Source organism: Neoarius graeffei, chromosome 5, assembly GCF_027579695.1.
Source record: "Neoarius graeffei isolate fNeoGra1 chromosome 5, fNeoGra1.pri, whole genome shotgun sequence".
Lineage (NCBI taxonomy): Eukaryota > Metazoa > Chordata > Actinopteri > Siluriformes > Ariidae > Neoarius > Neoarius graeffei.
Window position 1 is genome coordinate 77561281 of NC_083573.1, and position 19116 is coordinate 77580396.

Sequence of the window (19116 nt, forward strand, 5' to 3'; positions counted from 1 at the left end):
ATGTGTCGTCCGTCGTCTGTCATCCATCATCTGTCCGGCGTCGTCCATATTTCACGAAAATCGCTTCTTCTCTCTCAATTCTTCACCGATTTTTATTCTTTTTGGCAGGAAGGTAGGTCTGCCTAGGGTGAATATGGCTTCTACTCAAGTTTGCATAATTGCAGTTAATAATGCAGATATGGAGTAATTAAGCCCTAACGAGCAGTTTCCACACATCACCACTTCTCCCTCAATTCTTCACTGATTTTGATTCTTTCTGGCCTGAAGGTAGGGGTACCTAGGGTGCATATAACGTCTAACCAGATTTGCTTCATTGCAGTTATTAATGAAGTTATGGACTAATTAAGCCTTAATGAGCAGTTCAACAAAAATCGCTTCTTTTTGGTCAATTCCTCGCCGTTTTGGATTCTTTCTGGCAAATAGGTCAGTATTCCTAGGGTGTATACAGCTTCTACAGTATATAGCTTGCAATATTTATTGTGCAAGGTGGCCCACTTTAGATCGTTCCTTCTGGACTAGACGGAGCTGGAGTGAGCTACGCCGTCATTGACGGTCTCGTTTTCAAACAACAGCGTGTCCTGAAGTGTTTTATACCTGTCAGTGATTAAAATGCTTTAATCAATTAACGAAGGGCGCATTGTTTTTATCTGCTTTATAGCATTAAAAATTTTGGAAAAATTTCCTAAACAAGTTACTTCTGTTCTCACTTACATTATAGCAGCTCCTGTATAAACAGTCATTCCCTCAGCAGCCGTTCTGTTTTCTGTCCCTTTAAGTTAATAAGACAAAAATAAATGCATTCTCGTGTTACCAAGAAGCTAAAGACCTCCATCCTGAAGACTTTCTTGTTCTGGCTTTATCTCTTTACCTTGACTCTTACAAAGTACTGACACTGGAGTCCCCTTACAAAAATGTTAAATAAACGTTTTCTTACAGAAAAATTCACCATATCATTTATTATATTTGCTTACGTGGGGATTCCACCATACAAGTCCCCATGCCAGTTTGTGCTGTAACTTATTTGAAAAACAGAGCACTTCAGTGTTGTTATAGAAAATGAATGAGCATTTCTAACCAATCAGAATCATGCATTCAGCAGCACAGTGGTATTAGGACTTAGGACACTGTATGCATATATTTATTAATACTGTATTCTTTAATGCTTTGTTTTTGACAACGGACTGACAGTATGTATTTCCTTTCGGTGCTGTCTCGCTGCTTAATGCAAGGTTTGGAACTGTGTGACCCTTCACTGCGTCTCCTGGTGACCATGATTGCGGGACTGACAACAGTTGCCGGGGAGCTCTTATTGTTGGGAGTAGCTGTTGGATGCCCGACATGGAGGGGGTTGATAGGAACTGGAGCAGCACCTCTTTCTCTCTTCTTCTGCTATGGGTGAGGGACTGCTGGGAAATCTTACAGCTCTGAACTTTGGCAAGTGTCCAGTTTATAGTGGTTAGGGCTGGAGTTGGTTATACTGGCTATACAGGGTCCTGACATATCAACTTGACATGCATAAAACAGTCGTTGCAGGTAAAGAGATGCATACAAACTGACTGTATCTTGAGTCATTAAACCTTATTGATTTGAAATTCCCTCAGAAACATGCAGGCATTAGCCAGTGTCTATTAGCACCTGTCTGTAACAGTGCATCAGCTTGGTTTCTTTGGCTCTCTATCAGACCTCTCTGCTAGCATTAATGTGTCGATTATGTTCTACCAGTTTTTGTTTTAAACAACATCTGAACAAACCGTCATATCTGTTTCCCTGTCAGTATTCCAGGTGTCTTTCCAGAGTCTCCACGCTGGTTATTGCTCTCAGAGAGAGCAGGTGACATGAACTCGTTCAGTGAACACAGTGAGCGACAAAGAGAAGATGACGGCTTCACAGGTCTGTTTGTGAACAGCCCTCACCACTTGACTAATTTACAGTGAAAGCACTGATGTTTGTTTTCACTAAGGCTACGCTTACATTATCAGGCTGAAGTGACCCAAATCTGATTTTTTTTTTTTTTTGCCTTAATGTGACACAGAGCTGATGTTTTTACGGCTGTGTAGGGACAGAAATCTGATCTTTTCAAATTAGATGTTAGTCACTTTCATATGTGTTCCTAAATTGGATACGTATCTGATTTGTAGTCATGTGACATGAATGAGAACGGTCAGATCGGGATTCACATGGCTTGCCTATAGAGGATGTGCAGTCACGTGACCCATCCGTGTTTACTCCGCCATATTGGACGGCTTCAGGATTGTTTACCTTGCGCGAGCGTGATGGATCCAGGGAGTAATCCCCAAGAAAATTCGGAAAATACCCCATCTACATCGCGCGATTACTTGTCTAAGTTTGTTCAGCATCTTGAAGGTGACGTGAGGCAGCGTTACGTGGAAAAGTGTTCCAGGTTGGGGATTGCAGATCCGTACAACTTGCCGCAATCCTTGTTCAGGGAAATTCGGAGCTGCGGTGCCGGCGATTTTCCCGATCTGGCCTACCACGACATTTACAATTTTCTTGTTAATCGTGAATCGTGTTACACTGGCAAAGCCCTCAAAGCTTACAAGAGCCTGGAAGCTTATAAATATTTTGTTGCGGGACGGGTATCCCAACTATACCTCTGGAAGGTTCCGAAGAAGAATGTCTACTTGATAACCTCACGGGTAAGTGGCATTAAGACGTTTATCATAAAGAGACTATGCAGGATGTTTTATCGTAAGAATGTTCGAAATCTAAACTCAGTTCCAGATAATGACAGGGTTGTAAATATGTATGTTTTTGTCTGAAAAAAAATATCACAAATCACCGACTATGCAGTTATCATTCAATCCGAAAATCAACTTAACAGATGTACTCGGAGTATTGGATTAGAAGATTACACCTACCTGATATGAAGTGTTCACTACAAATTCGGCTGGTAGAACTGGGGTACCAGTTTTCTCTTCGCACAGCGGACACCCGTTTTGCGCGTCTCTCCTCGTCTGCGGGGAATCTATAAAATGACAGGCCCTCCTTTTGGCCCTGTCTATTGGTACAACCAAATGCTGAACAAGATATAACCATTCTCGAAAGATCTACTCCCACACACTTGATAATTAGAACGGGTTCGTCTAAGTTCTATGCGCGGCCTTGCCGTCCAAGATGGCAGATAAACAAATATCACGTGACCTCGTGATGTCACGTGCACGCTCTCTATAAGCATGCACTGAGCACTGCCTTCATCACCCAGCATGAGCAGTGCGGCAAAACAACAACGGAGGAGAGATACAATAGCTGCGAAAACAGCAAAAGCGAGCTAAGGTGTTTTTTTTTGTTTGTTTGTTTGGCCTTTTTGACTTGATTATGTACAGTTGGTGAACTGTTTGCTATCCTCCAGAGCAAAATAATATGATGTCAGTTTTAATATCATGAGTCATCTCAGAGATATGATGTTTTATGTTGCTGGTGACGCAGATGACTCGTGCAAAAATGTATCAACGTGTGCATGGGTTCCGTTTCGAAGAACAGGTTTGTTCATGTTACAGTTAGATACACAATGTTGACACCTCATAGCTCGAGGGTCCCAGATCCTGAGCTCAGGTTATGGTCTGGGTGGAGTTTCTGTTCATATTCTGCCCCTGTGGGTTTCCTCTGGGTGCTCCAGTTTCCTCCCACCTCCCAGAGACATCACTTGGAATTATGAATTAAGGGGCAGTGGTGGCTCAGTGGTTAAAGGAGAACTGAAGGCAATTTTTTTTTTTTTTTATTATCAACATTTTATTTATCTCATTTTATTAAATATAGGAATGCATTTTTGATAGCTATTTTGTCACTGCTATAGCAAGTTATGAGTGTTTGAAAAATGCTGTGTAATATATCAGTCCATATGTCAAAGCATTGACCGTAAATGAGATTCGCTGAGACCTGTGCGAGACGTCGTAGGACGGAAGTAAAACATACAGCAGAAATCAGAGTGACCAACATCTGCCAACGTTGTCAAAAGACGTGCGCGCCCTCCTTCGAATGCTGACGTAATCAAGCCGGAAGTTTTCCCTGTGTCCGAAATCGCTCCCTACTCGCTATATAGCGGGGACGCCATTTTGTAGTGCTGTCCGAAACCTTAGTGCGGATTATGTGGGAAATGCGCTCAGTATAATATGTATTTATCACAAAAATACATGCATGTATTTATTATTTTGAAAACCCACCAGCCGCCTGATCTGGCACGTTTTAATTGTGCAACAGTAATGACGTAAATACCAGCGCGACGGACTCGTCCTTATCCTGTCGTCTTTCCAACTCTTCTCTACTCCACGTTGGTTTGAAGTCGTATGGAATAATCTCCATCACTGATGAAGCTGGCTAATCTCGAAATTAATCTAAATTGGAATGATATGGCGATCTGGCCGCTGTGTAAACGGTTTTCAAAATGGCGGCACTGACGCTTCACGTTTGAAGTCTCGCACAAGTCTCGTGAAGATCGCGCGGATAAGCGACGCCTGCCGTGGACCATACGAACTACATTCAGCATGGCTAAAAACCAAAAAGGCCCATAAGTGTAATATAATATGCCGATACGAGTCACGATATAAGGTTAATAAAACCAAAAACGTAATTGAATAACACGTTAATTAAGAAATAAAGCAAGTTTAAAAATGACTTCAGTTCCCCTTTAAGGCTCTGGGTTACTAATCTAAAGGTCATGGGTTCAAGTCCCAGCACTGACAAGCTGCACTATTGGGCCCTTGAGCAAGGCCCTTAAGCCTCTCTGCTCCAGGAGCACTGTGTCATGTATCCCCTTGTTGTATGTCACTCTGGATAAATGCCTGTAATGTAATGTAATGAATGTGAGCTGTCGAGATTGGCAAATCTGATCTGCGCAAAAAAATTGGAATTGAACAATGAGGCTTATAATGTGACCGCAGCCTAATGCTTTGGATTTAGAACTGTTTCTCTGTGACAGTCTGAGTCTTCATGTTTTGTTGTGGTATTAAGAAATGTAGCATGGGCTTCCGAGTGGCGCAACAGAAAAGCATTCGCCGGATCATCAATCCTGATGATGCCACAGCCATCTGTGCCTGGGAACCCAAGAGAGCAAAATCAGCTAAAACTGGTCCCACTCAGGGAGGGAGGGAGGTGTGGTATACTCTCTCACCCCTGTCAGTTACAGCGATGCTAGCTAATCACGGGTGTCCCTGTGCTCATGCTTACGCTTTCCTCCGAGTGTGTTATACCGCTCCCTAATGTTACATAAGCAGCAGTTTGAAAAGATGCGGTTGGCAGATGTCACATGCTTTGGGGAAAGCACATGATAGCCTTTGCCCTCCCTGTTGGTAGCGGTCATGTGACAGGGGAGACTTGTCTGATTGGTGGGAACTGGACATATATAAATTAGGGAGAAATTGGGGGGGGAGGATATGTAGCATGCTTGACCATTTGGAGTGAAAATATTTCATTATGATGTCCCTGTAGAGCTGGAGTCAGAGTCCCCGCAGACTGGTCGTCCTCACTTGTCCTTTCCGGAGCTCCTCCAGAGTCGAAACATCTGGAAAAACATGTGTGTGCTGGGTTTTACCTCGTAAGTCAAAATTAAATGTCTACCTTTATAGTTTGTGGTGCAGTGGGTAATGTTGACACCTCATGCATCTGAGCGCAGGTTATGGTCTGGGTGCAGTTTCTGTTCATGTTCTCCCCCTGTGGGTTTCCTCTGGGTGCTCCAGTTTCCTCCCACCTCCCAAAGACTTACAGTACCGGTCCAAGGTTTGGACACACCTACTCATTCATAGGTTTTTCTGTATTGTGACTATTTTCTACATTGTACAACAACACTAATGAGGTCGTCACCTGGAATGCTTTTCAATTAATAGGTGCCTCGTCAAAAGTTAATTAGTGCAATTTATTGCCTTCTTAATGTGTTTGAGATCAAACAGTAAATAGCCCTGTTCCACAACTGGAGTAATCCATATTATGTCAAGAATCCTTCAGCTAAGTAAAGAGAAACGACATCCATCATTACTTTAAGACATGAAATGTATTTTAATTAAGAAAAATAAAGAAGAACCATTGAATTAGAAGGTGTGTCCAGACTTTTGACTGGTACTGTCGGTAGACTGGTTACTCTAAATTGCCCCAGGTATGAAAGAGTGTGTGAATGTGTGTATGCATGGTGGTCTGTGATGGAATATCATCCCCAGAATAGGCTCCAGACCTCCAGGACACACCTATTATTAAAAATCTCAATATGAATTAGAGAATAACAGTATAGTAGTTTGTTTCATTCCTCATTTCTCTCTTTCATTTTCTACCTCGCTCTCTCAGGTTCATCTCCCATGGCATTAGTCACTGCTACAGTTCCTTCAGGGGCGATGTTCGAGGCACTGCTTCCAGTTTCTATTGGACCTACCTGCTGTCTGTCTGTGCAGGAGGTGGCGCTTGGTTGTTGCTCTGGGCAACAGTGGACCGGTGTGGTCGCCGTGGTATCCTCTTGCTGGCCATGACAATGACCGGGCTTGCCTCTCTCATTCTACTGGGCCTGATGGAGTGTGAGTGCAGATCCTGCTGATAGAAATTATGTCTTTGTAATGGAAAATGTTGAAATATAGAAAAAGAGATTTGTGATGGCTTGGTGGACATTCTTGGCACTATGTTGCCATCATGTGGCAGAGCAGTAGTACAGGGGTATCACACAAATGGTAAATACCTACTGAAGAGTGTGTGTGTGTGTGTGTGTGTGTGTGTAATATATCACACACACACTTCAGTAGGTATTTACCATTTGTGTCATACTACTGTTTTCGAAGTTGATGTGTTGGAAGCAGGAAAAATGAGCAGTTGTAAGGATCTGAATCACTTTGACAAGGGCCAAATTGTGATGGCTAGATCTGTTATGTTATGTTCTTGCCGGGTTCTTGCCCAAACTGATAATCACATCATCAGTTTTTCTTTGGATAATCAGACACAAGGTACGCCACCAGTCTTGCCAGAGCAGTTGGGGGTTAGGTGCCTTGCTCAAGGGCACTTGAGCCAGTCCTGCTGGTTCAGGGAATCAAACCAGCAACCTTTTGGTTCCAAAGCTGTCTCTTTAACCATTTGGCCACGACTTCCCTCAGTGGGTCTGAGCATCTCCAAAATGACACATCTTGTGGGGTGTCCCTGGTATGCAGTGGTTAGTACCTACCAAAAGTGGTCCGAGGAAGGACAACCGGTGACAGGGTCATGGGTGTCAAAGGCTCAGTGATTCGCATGGGGCATGAAGGCTAGCCCGTATGGTCCAATCCCACAGAAGAGCTACTGGAGCACAAACTGCTGAAAAAGTTAATGCTGGCTAAAACAGAAAGATTAGATTAGATAGAACTTTACTGATCCCTTTGGGAGGGTTCCCTCAGGGAAATTAAAGTTCCAGCAGCATCATTACAGGATAAACAGAGAATAGAAAATAGAGAAAACTTGTAGATAAATTAAATTAAGTATTTACAGATACAAATATAAAAAAGAATAAGATATGGGAAAAGAAGAAAGAAAAAAAAGTCCAGCAGGAGAGTACTGCACATTGTCCAGTATTGCTTTTTGTCAGGCTCGGCTAGGCTACTGCTCCTTCCCGTCCTCTGTCCTCCTGTTACCCTTCCTCCCCTCCAGAGAGGAGTTGTACAGTCTGATGGTGTGAGGGACAAAGGAGTTTTTAAGTCTGTTAGTCCTGCACTTGGGAAGGAGCATTCTGTCACTGAACAGGCTCCTCTGGTTGCTGATGACGGTGTGCAGAGGGTGACTGCCATCGTCCATGATGTTCAGTAGTTTGTCCATAGTCCTCTTCTCTGCCACCATCACCAGAGAGTCCAGCTTCATGCCGACCACAGAGCCGGCCCGCCTGATCAGTTTGTCCAGCCTGGATGTGTCCTTCTTGGATGTGCTGCCCCCCCAGCACACCACGGTGTAAAACAGGACACTGGCGACCACAGACTGATAGAACATCCACAGGAGTTTCCTGCAGATGTTAAAGGACTGCAGCCTCCTCAGGAAGTATAGCCTGCTCTGTCCCTTCCTGTACAAGTGTTTGGTGTTGCAAGTTCAGTCCAGCTTGCTTTCCAGCCACAGCCCAAGGTACTTGTAGGAATCCACAGCCTCCACCTCGACTCCCTCGATCAGAACTGGTCGTGACCTTGGTCTGGACCTCCCAAAGTCAATGACCAGCTCCTTAGTCTTCGAGGTGTTGAGCTGCAGATGGTTCCTGTTGCACCAGATGGCAAAGTCCCTCACCAGGCTCCGATACTCCTCCTCTCTGTCGTCCCTGATACACCCCACGATGGCTGTGTCATCGGCAAACTTCTGAATGTGACACAGGTCCGAGTTGTAGCAGAAGTCCGCGGCGTACAGGGTGAAGAGAAGAGGGGCCAGCACCGTGCCCTGGGGTGCGCCGGTGCTGCTAATCACAGTGTCAGATGTGATGTCCTTCAGCCTGACGTACTGCGGCCTGTCGGTGAGGTAGCTGGAGATCCAGGTGACCAGGCAGGGGTCCACTCGCATCCTGTTCAGTTTGTCCTGAAGCATAAGGGGCTGGATGGTGTTGAAGGCACTCGAGAAGTCCAAGAAGAGGATCCTCACTGTGCCATTTCCCTTATCTAGAGTGGGCTTGGTGTAGCAGGTAGAGGATGGCGTCTTCCACACCAACACCTGCCCGGTACGCAAACTGCAGACAGTCCTGGGCATGTTGCACCTGGAGTCTGAGAAGGCTGAGGAAGAGCTGCTCCAACGTCACGAAGGTGTCAATGTTAATTTTTTCATCAGTTTGTGCTAGAGTAGCTCTTCTGTGGGATTGGACCATATGCATTAAGAAGGCAAGAAATTGCACTAATTAACTTTTGATGAGGCACCTGTTAATTGAAAAGCATTCCAGGTGACTACCTCATGAAGCTAGTTAAGATAATGGCAGTAATGTGCAAAGTGTCAAGGTAAACGGTGGCTACTTTGAAGAATCTAAAATATCAAACATATTTTGGTTTTTTAACACTTTTTTTTAACCATAATTCCATACATGATGTTGGCAGCAAATCTTTTAAAGCCTGTAAGTTGTGACATGGGCGCTCCATGGATTGGATTTGTTTGTCCAGTACATCCCACAGATGCACGACCAGATTGAGATCTAGAGAATTTTGAACACAGTTCAACACCTTGAACTCTGTCATGTTCCTCAAACCATTCCTGAACAATTGTTTTGCAGTGTAACAGGGTGCATTATCGTACTGAAAGAGTCCACTGCCACTAGGGAATACCACTGCCATAAAGGGGTTTACTTGTTCTGCAACAATGTTTAGGTATGTGGCCGTGTCAAAGTAAATGCCAGAACCGAAGGTTTCCCAGTAGAACATTGCCCAGAGCATCACACTGCCTCCACCAGGTTGCATTCTTCCTATAGTGCATCCTGGAGCCATCTCTTCCCCAGGTAAGCAACATACAAACACCTGGCCGTCCACGTGATGTAAAGGAAAATGTGATTCATCGGACCAGGCCACTTTCTTCCGTTGTTCCATGGTCCAGTTCTGAAGCTCACATGCCCATTGTCGATGCTATCAGCAGTGTATGGGGTCAGTATGGGTACTCTGAATGGTTTGCGACTACGCAGCCCCATACGCGGCAAGCTGTGGCGCAGCGTGTATTCCGACACCTTTCTGTCTTAGCCAGCATTAACTTTTTCAGCAATTTGTGTTACAGTAGATCTTCTGTGGGATCAGACCAGACGGGCTAGCCTTCATTCTACACGCGCATCACTGAGCCTTGGGCGCCCAGGTGCTAACTACTGCATACCGGGAACACCCCGCAGGACCTGCCATTTTGGAGATGCTCAGACCCAGTCATCTCGCCGTCACAATTTGGCCCTTATCAAAGTCACTCAGATCCTTACGCTTGCCCATTTTTCCTGTTTCCAACGCATCAATTTTAAGAACTGACTGTTCTCTTGCTACCTAATATATCCCACCCCTTGATAGATTCCATTATAACGAGATAATCAGTGTTGTTCACTTCTCCTGCAAGTGGTTTTAATATTATGGCTGATATGTGTATGTATTTGTATATATTATAGATATATTAGCACGATCCAAAGGCTAGTTTTTCCAAGCATTTTTCTCCTTGTGGACATAATGGTTGTATGTTTCTCTCTGTAGATCTGAGCGAGTCAGCCATTACAGTGTTCTCTGTGATGGGCCTCTTCTCTTCACAGGCTGCTGCCTCTCTGTGTGTCCTCTTTACTGCTGAAATCATGCCCACCATCATTAGGTAACACTTCACATTTGTTTAAACCTCTCCAACTCGGGGTTTGGCTAAATGCCTTCATGTTTGCCATATACGGTCATGACATGAGGTATAACATAATGGTCTTCCAGATCTTACAAAGTGTATGTCCAATAGAGCATAATCTCACATTGAGCCACAGGAGCAGTCTGTTAATTTTTTATTATGTAAAAAAAGTGAAAATTAAGTATGACTTGGATGTATTTATTTAATATATAATTACTCCGAGGCTTTTTCCTATGCCAGGTGTCACTGAGCCAGAAGGTTGAGGAAACCTTGCAGGAGATGAATCAAATTAGAAAATGAGATGTTTTTAAGGATTTGAATGGTGAAATTTGTTCTAGTGGAATTATGAAAAATTCTGTAAAGAAGCCTTTTTGTTTGGATACAGCCTTTTAAATTTATTTTGGCAAAACACATTAATATTAATTAGTTTTGTTGAAAGTAAGTGAAGCAATGCTGATTCAATAAAAGCAATTTAAATACAATTTTAAAGTCTAGTATGCTGCTTGGACACATTGGTATTTCTGCAGCTCTTGAACTAAATGTTAAACTGTGGACATTTTCCTTGGCCTTTCCAGGGGAAGTGGGGTGGGTGCTATCCTGGCTCTTGGCTGCGTGGGTCGGCTTAGCTCTCCTCTGATGGACCTGCGCAACCACTACGGCTACTTCCTGCACCATGTAGTCTACTCTTCTCTTGCCCTGCTGGCTGTTCTGTCCATCCTGCTGCTCCCAGAAAGCAAACGGAAGCCCCTGCCACAGACACTGGCTGATGGTGAGCAATACAGGCGCCCGCCGCTGGGCCGGAAGAGGAGGGACAACGTTCCTTTGCTTGCCACACCAAATCCAGAAACCTAGCCTTCGTAGTACACACACACGCACCTGCTCACCTCAGCCATTCCCCTGACTCTCACCATGTCTGTGTGGCAGAGGACGAGAAGGGGCATATGGGACAAGCCTTCTTAACCTCCCACCCTGTAATCATTCCTAACGCATAAATGGAGCTACAGCATGCTGAGTCCATCCAGGCTCCTGCTGAAGTGCGAGGGGTGAGAAAGTCAATGGTGTAGAGAGCCACCTGTGCTCTGTAGTGTCCCAGGGCTCATCTAGAGCTACTGCAGTGAGTGCCATTTTCATAAACCCTGCAACAGGTGGTAATCCTAAAAAGTAACACACCAGACAGTCGCCATCACGGACCTAATACAAGTGTGTATGGCCCATATACCGTAGCACTGAGTGACACAGCCTCTAATTATATCAACCCCACTTCACACAGGCAAGGGCTCAAAATACAACAGGTGTTCTGTAAATACCCTAAATATACTCTGTCTGAACTGAAATAGAATATAAAAGGTAGGGAGGAAATAGAAATATACTCCTGCTGGCCCTTCAGCACAATAGAAAAACTTCATTGCAAGTTCTTCTGTTATTTATCAGCAGGTAGTTTACGAGTATAATGGCATTACAGTACTGAGTATCCTGATTTGTGTATGCTGCACTGTGGCATGCTGACAGAGAAGGAGTACTTATGTCACACGGATGGATATGCTCCTGTAGCACTCTTATAGATGCTTTGGGGTTGGAAGAAACAGGACTGAATCTTGCACCCAGTATTAATGAGTGTGCAGGGAAGGAAAGGACAAGCGCAAGAATTTTTGTTTACTCTGGACAAACATGGAAGATGGGCCAAAGAAACCGAAGGAATGAGTCATGCAGCCTTGTCTTAGAATCACCTCTCTGTCAATTTGTTAGCTTGTTTAAAAAAAATTAACTTAATTCTCTGTTAGTAGTAATAATAAGACAATTAACGGTTGTTATAATTGCTAAAAATTACTGGAGAGTAGTAATAAGACTTAATGACTGACTGCTTTAGATTACTTACCAATAATAACACGTGCTGTAATTATGTTAATATCTCTTTAACTTAATTTAATTGGAAATAAAATTTTAAAAATGAAACTTGGTTCTGTCTTTGTATGAATGTAATTAACAGTTATTCCACGGAATCGAGTCATACATGAGCTGATAGCCGATGAGGCACGTAGCACCGAGTTGGACAAGATCGAGTGGAATAACTGTTTTATTCTATTCACATTCACTGGATTTTGAGAAACTGAGCATTTTTATTTTATTTTTTGCAAATTTGATAAATATAAACTTTATACAAAACATCTGACAAAATCATTTCCGCTTAGAACGCTTAAACCAGCGAAATGACAGTAAAAATTTGTGAAAAATACGATAATTCTTGAAAATAAACAATATATATACATGTTCTTACCATCAAATACCTTTATTCCGTATTTTATTGCTTTTTTGTGTTTTTGTTTTCGAGTAGAGTTTTTATTTCATCCTCGGTTGGTTTTGCAACACGTTCCGCCATTTTGTATTTCTCTACTCACGGTATATGGGCTGATAGCCTAGTAGTGGAGTAGCCAATCAGAGCGCGCGATTGCTCATATCCAGTGAATGTGGATAGAATAATATAAAATGGACTGGTGTGTATTGTTGTATATTAGCACTTCAAGGCTCCACGACCCTCTCCAGGATAAAGCGATTACTGAAAATGAATGAAATATACCTTAGTATTGTATTCACATACTCATCACCCACAAGTAGTTCTTTTTAAAACATCACAGCAGTGTTGATTTGGCTCCCTCTGAACACGTATTTAATCTTTAGCGCTTTAGTCTTTAGGACACTTGAATAATCTGAAACAGCTGAAGTAGTTGCTTGGCTCCAATATGCTATGTGGTATTAGTAAGATTATTCAAAACATTTGGCACATAGCTGGACACCCTTTTTGCAATGGGGCGTTTGTGATCTATTTTGGGATGCCATCAAGCGTCAAGCATGTGCGTCCTTTATTAGCTTCACTGGTTTGTAGAAAAAAATGTATTGCGTATGTTTATATAAATTAAAGCTGCAGAAGGTATCACTTGAAGGGATCACTTTAGTTATCCAAGGATTTTTGTTTGTACCATTCCTTTTGTTCATTGTTAACATTTTACTAGAATATAAGAGCCTGCAATAAATGTTTCTGCTTTATAAACAATAGCATTGTGCTATTTTGACAAGGGTGGTGATTCATCCCATTCCAATTTTGGGCAGCAGTGCTGTCTCTCATGTGGTGTGGTCAGTCAGCCAATTGGCTTTATTGTGGCTAAGTTTGTCTCACTGTTTCTGACTGAGCACTATGTAGCCAATTTCTTGGAAAAGCCGCCTCCTAATACAGTAAATAATACACATCCAGGTAGATTTGCTTGTCAAGATCAGAGCATTTTTATTGACTAAATATGCTGAGTACACAGGAGTTTGATTTGGCAGACATTCAGTAACGTGAGCATACTACATTGTGTAATATACAAATCAGAAGGTGATCAAATCAAAATATAAAATGTCATTGTACAGAACAGTGCTATACGGTAGGGCAATGAACAGAGGTGGCATTTACCATTTTTGACCCCTTGCTACAGCAATACAGAGGAAATCACGGATTTCATGAGATTTCTCAGGAAGTGTGCAGTAAAGATCTGCAACACGTCGCTTTATGGAAGATATGGTTTGTTTGCAACACCGTTGTATACCTATTAGGCTCACATCTGGTCTATCTGATTGGTTGACTTCTGAAAGCAAGGAGGTGCAGAACAAAGCATTTTGGTGTGACGTAGAGACTGACAGACTGGATAAATGCCTTCAACAAAAGGGAGAATTGTGGCAATCAGTAGCTGTGAGACTACACTTGTCCGGTAACATTCTGGCTTTTAAGCAGCCTCATCTCATCATCTGTAGCCGCTTTATCCTTCTACAGGGTCGCAGGCAAGCTGGAGCCTATCCCAGCTGACTACGGGCGAAAGGCGGGGTACACCCTGGACAAGTCGCCAGGTCATCACAGGGCTGACACATAGACACAGACAACCATTCACACTCACATTCACACCTACGGTCAATTTAGAGCCACCAGTTAACCTAACCTGCATGTCTTTGGACTGTGGGGGAAACCGGAGCACCCGGAGGAAACCCACGCGGACACGGGGAGAACATGCAAACTCCACACAGAAAGGCCCTCGCCGGCCACGGGGCTCGAACCCGGACCTTCTTGCTGTGAGGCGACAGCGCTAACCACTACACCACCGTGCCGCCCGCTTTTAAGCAGCCTGATTTAGAAAAATAAGACGAGGGTAAGATCCAAAACAGGAGACACATGGAAACTCAGGTTTTCAGGTAAAGCAGTGGTCAGATCAAACGCAAATCCCAGTCACAGTGGAAAAGCCAAAATCACTGAAGAGGTTTGTGAAAGAGGCTTATTTGTTTATTTCTTTCACTTCGCAATGATTTTATCAAGGTGAACTTTAACCCATGAATTTGCAAACCTTGATCTTGTGAGGGGGCGGCGCGGTGGTGTAGTGGTTAGCGCTGTCACCTCACAGCAAGAAGGTCCGGGTTCGAGCCCCGTGGCCGGCGAGGGCCTTTCTGTGTGGAGTTTGCATGTTCTCCCCGTGTCCGCGTGGGTTTCCTCCGGGTGCTCCGGTTTCCCCCACAGTCCAAAGACATGCAGGTTAGGTTAACTGGTGACTCTAAATTGAGCGTAGGTGTGAATGTGAGTGTGAATGGTTGTCTGTGTCTATGTGTCAGCCCTGTGATGACCTGGCGACTTGTCCAGGGTGTACCCCGCCTTTCACCCGTAGTCAGCTGGGATAGGCTCCAGCTTGCCTGCGACCCTGTAGAACAGGATAAAGCGGCTAGAGATAATGAGATGATGATGATCTTGTGAGTTAATAGAAAAGTAGTGGGCAGGACTATCCATCCATCCATTATCCATAAGCGCTCATCCTGTGCAGGGTCGCAGGCAAGCTGGAGTCTATCCCAGCAGACTATGGGTGAGAGGCAGGGTACACCCCGGACAAGTCGCCTGATCATCGCAGGACTGACACATAGAGACAAACCACCATTCACATCTACAGTCAGTTTAGAGCACCAATTATCCTAACCTGCATGCCTTTGGACTGTGGGGGAAACCGGAGCACCCGGAGGAAACCCACGCAGACACGGGGAGAACATGCAAACTCCGCACAGAAAGGCCCCCATCAGCTGCTGGGCTTGAACCCAGGACCTTCTTGCTGTGAGACGACAGTGCTAACCACTACACCACCGTGCTGCCAGGCAGGACTATGCCCACTTAAAAACTTTTTACTCTTCCACTTGCTGCACATCTGAAAAAACAAATAGCTGTCTCATCCACTGACATACATGAGGGTTTTTGTAGCAAAATTATAGCAACATAGTGGTGTAGTAGTTAACACTGTCGCCTCACAGCAAGAAGGTTCCAGGTTCAAACCCCACGGCTGACGGGAACCTTTCTGTGTGGAGTTTGCATTTCTCCCCGTGTGTGTGTGGGTTTCCTCCGGGTGCTCCGGTTTCCCCCACAGTTCAAAGACATGCAGATTACGTAAAATACCCAGTCACTGGGCTTGCACAAGTCAGTGCATACTTGGCGCTGGTCCCAAGCCCAGACAGACTGGAGAGGGTTGCATCAGGAAGGTGTAAAACCTATGCCAAATTAAATACGCAGATCATGATGATCCGCTGTGGTGACCCTTAACAGGAGCAGCCGGAAGAAGAAGAAGAAGAGTTGGATGAATGTAACACAGCAGTAAGTGATTAGCAGGAAATTGTCCTGCAAATAAGTGTTTAGGGTTATAGTACAGTCCTTATGTGTCATTTTCACCTTTGGTGGGGATCATGTCAGGTTTGGGCCACTTCTCCCAAGGAAAAATAAAAGTACTTCCTTTTTTTTTTAAACAAACAAAACACACTTTTCCAGCCCCAATACACTTCTTCATTCCATACATTAGATCAGTAGTATAAATGATTCGAGTGCTCATTCTGGCTAGATATTTCCTAGGATGGCTCATTAAGGTTATCATATTTCTCTGACAGACAAAGGATGTATAGAACAGTGCCCTGGAAGTTAAAGAGGGTATTAAGGAGAGCAGATTTAATACTCATCACTGACACTTGCACTATTAAGTGAACTGACCTCTGCCTTGTTGTTGTTATCACTTGGTAAAGCATCTAGGGTTTCTGTTGCTCTCACTTGGTAAGGCACGCAGGCTTACTTCACACTTCACCCTACAAGATATTTCATTCTAAAAATAAATACATCCTCATACTTCCGAGTAGCCATTTTAAGTGGCTACCATTATTCATTTCAGTGCTCTAATGCATGTAGAAAGGAAACCATTCAGCCAATAACTTTCCAAATAAATAGTGTGTATACAATTGTGTTCAAAATAATAGCAGTGTGTTTAAAAACGTGAGTAAAGCTCAAAATCCTTATAATAGTTTTTATTTCCATGCATTGGGAACACTGCACATTATATTCTACATCAAAACATGAAGAAAAATGTACCAATATTTTAATTACTTTACAGAAAATGAAGAAAAATGAACATTGGGCTGTTCAAAAAAATAGCAGTGTCTGCATTTTTCATTACAAACTCCAAATATTTACTGTATAAACTGAAAAAATCTTAAGGATTTAGTATTCCTGTGAATCACTAAACTAATATTTAGTTGCATAACCACGGTTTCTGAGAACTTCTGGCACCTGTGAACAGGTATTCCAGCCCAGGATGATTTGACAACATTCCACAATTCCTCTGCATTTCTTGGTTTTGCCTCAGAAACAGCATTTTTGATGTCACCCCACAAGTTTTCTATCGGATTAAGGTCCGGGGATTGGGCTGGCCACTCCAGAACTTTCATTTTGTTGGTCTTGAACCCTGATGCTGCTCGCTTACTGGTGTGTTTGGGGTCATTGTCTTGTTGAACCACCCATTTCAAGGGCATTTCCTCTTCAGCATAAGGCAACATGACCTCCTCAAGTATTTTGATATATGCAAACTGATCCATGATCCCTGGTCTGCGATAAATGGGCCCAACACCATAGTAAGAGAAACATCCCCATATCATGATGCTTGCACCACCATGCTTCACTGTCTTCAGAGTGTACTGTGGCTTGAATTCAGTGTTTGGGGGTCGTCTGAAAAACTGTCTGTGGCTCTTGGACCCAAAAAGAACAATTTTACTTTCATCAGTCCACAAAATGTTTTTCCATTTCTCTTTAGGCCAGTCGATGTGTTCTTTGGCAAATTGTATCCTCTTCAGCACATCTTTCTTTAAACAGTGGAACTTTGCGGGAGCTTCTTGCCGATAGATTAGCTTCACACAGGCATCTTCTAATTGTCACAGTACTCACAGGTAACTTCAGACCGTCTTTGATCACCCTGGAGCTGATCATTGGCTGAGTCTTTGCCATTCTGGCTATTCTTCGATCCATTCGAATGGTAGTCTTCTGTTTTCTTCCACGTCTCTCTGGCTTTGCTGTCCATTTTAAAGCACTGGAGATCATTTTAGTCGAGCAGCCCATCATTTTCTGCACTTCTTTACAGTATACGTTTTACCTCTCCAATCAACGTTTTAATCAAAGCACGCTGTTCTTCTGAACAATGTCTGGAACGACCCATGTTTCTCAGGTTTTCAGAGAGAAATGGATGTACAACATGTGCCGGCTTCATCCTTAAATTAGGGCCACCTGACTGACATCTGTCTTTTCACAGAATGAATGACCTCACTAATTAAACTCCACACTGCTATTATTTTGAACACGGCCCTTTCACTTAATTATTCGATTACACAGACTCAGGAGCATGCATATCATGAATGTTGGGTCTGTTGGTTTTCTATGACTCTACTACACCTACTGGTAAATTATTTGCCATGTAGTAATATAATTTCCACCAAAAACAGTGACTGATCTGGTTAGTCGTGTTGGACTGCTATTATTTTGAACACAAGTGTATTCAGATGTTTAACAGTATAATATCTGTGCCAGCAAAGTTCAGAGCTCTTTGAGTTCCCAAATGTCATTGCTCATGGGGGGGAAAAAAAGGAAAATGTTTCGTCAACTGACTTTGAAAATAATTTCCGCAAGAGACATGACCAAATACCTGGTAATACAAAAAGGGCATCCAAATCCATGTCATCACCATGGTAAATTTGGGAAGAGAATTGGTACAAAAAGACACCACAGCCAAGTCCTGTGAAAGAACGAAAACACACACCAGATCACTATAACACCAGCATTTACATTTACACCCTAATCCAGAGTGACATACAGAAATGCTTTATAGTCTCCCTCGGTCAGGATCTAAAAATATTCACAGGTTAAATCCATATTTGTGAAGAGTTACTATCAGATAGCGTCACAACAATAACACACACGCTTCATTCAAGGGATCGTTTTTAAATAGCACTCATTGAAATGCTTGAATAAATGGCATGTGTTACAGAAAATTAAATAATGCTGAAAATATGTAACCATGATAAAGAATTGGGACAACATTTGCCTTCTTTTACATTCGCCTTCACTGGCTCTGATCACAGCTTCACTTATATGGGTGTGCCACTGCGTGTGGAGAAACTTGTGCTACTCAATCAAATACTGTCACCCGACAGGAATGTTCCGGGGTTATCTGTATACTCAAGGACAAAGGAGCGGAGATAAAAAAGCGCCAATGAAATGAGGAATCATTTCAACAGCTGTTGATGGACCACGAGTCCTGCTAACTACTGCTAACTATGACAGATATCTAAAGCCATTTGAGACATGCAGCAGTGTTTATTTTTCCTGTTTAAGGCTTTTTATTTGTTCAGGGGATGAGTCACTGTCTAAATACATTACAGTAGTCGTGTGAGAGAAATGGCTGGGTTTGGCTTGGAATAATATCATCCACGTTCCTGTTTTGCGTCAATAAAATGTGTAAGAAAACTGAATTAGTTTAAGTGTCACATGTT

The 19116-nt window shown here is 43.2% G+C and overlaps 1 protein-coding gene across 3 annotated transcripts in view; it reads left to right on the top strand.

The window, feature by feature from the left end:
- Positions 1 to 14117, top strand: part of slc22a17 (solute carrier family 22 member 17) — a 28665-nt gene extending 14548 nt beyond the window's left edge. For all 3 annotated transcript variants that reach the window (XM_060922435.1, XM_060922436.1, XM_060922437.1), the window contains exons 5-10: positions 1230 to 1395; positions 1775 to 1890; positions 5446 to 5551; positions 6292 to 6515; positions 10131 to 10242; positions 10839 to 14117. In XM_060922435.1, the coding sequence (XP_060778418.1) occupies positions 1230 to 1395; positions 1775 to 1890; positions 5446 to 5551; positions 6292 to 6515; positions 10131 to 10242; positions 10839 to 11115 (1001 nt within the window). In that variant the 3' untranslated portion in view covers positions 11116 to 14117. The remainder of the gene's footprint in view (positions 1 to 1229; positions 1396 to 1774; positions 1891 to 5445; positions 5552 to 6291; positions 6516 to 10130; positions 10243 to 10838) is intronic.
- Positions 14118 to 19116: the final 4999 nt, after the last annotated feature.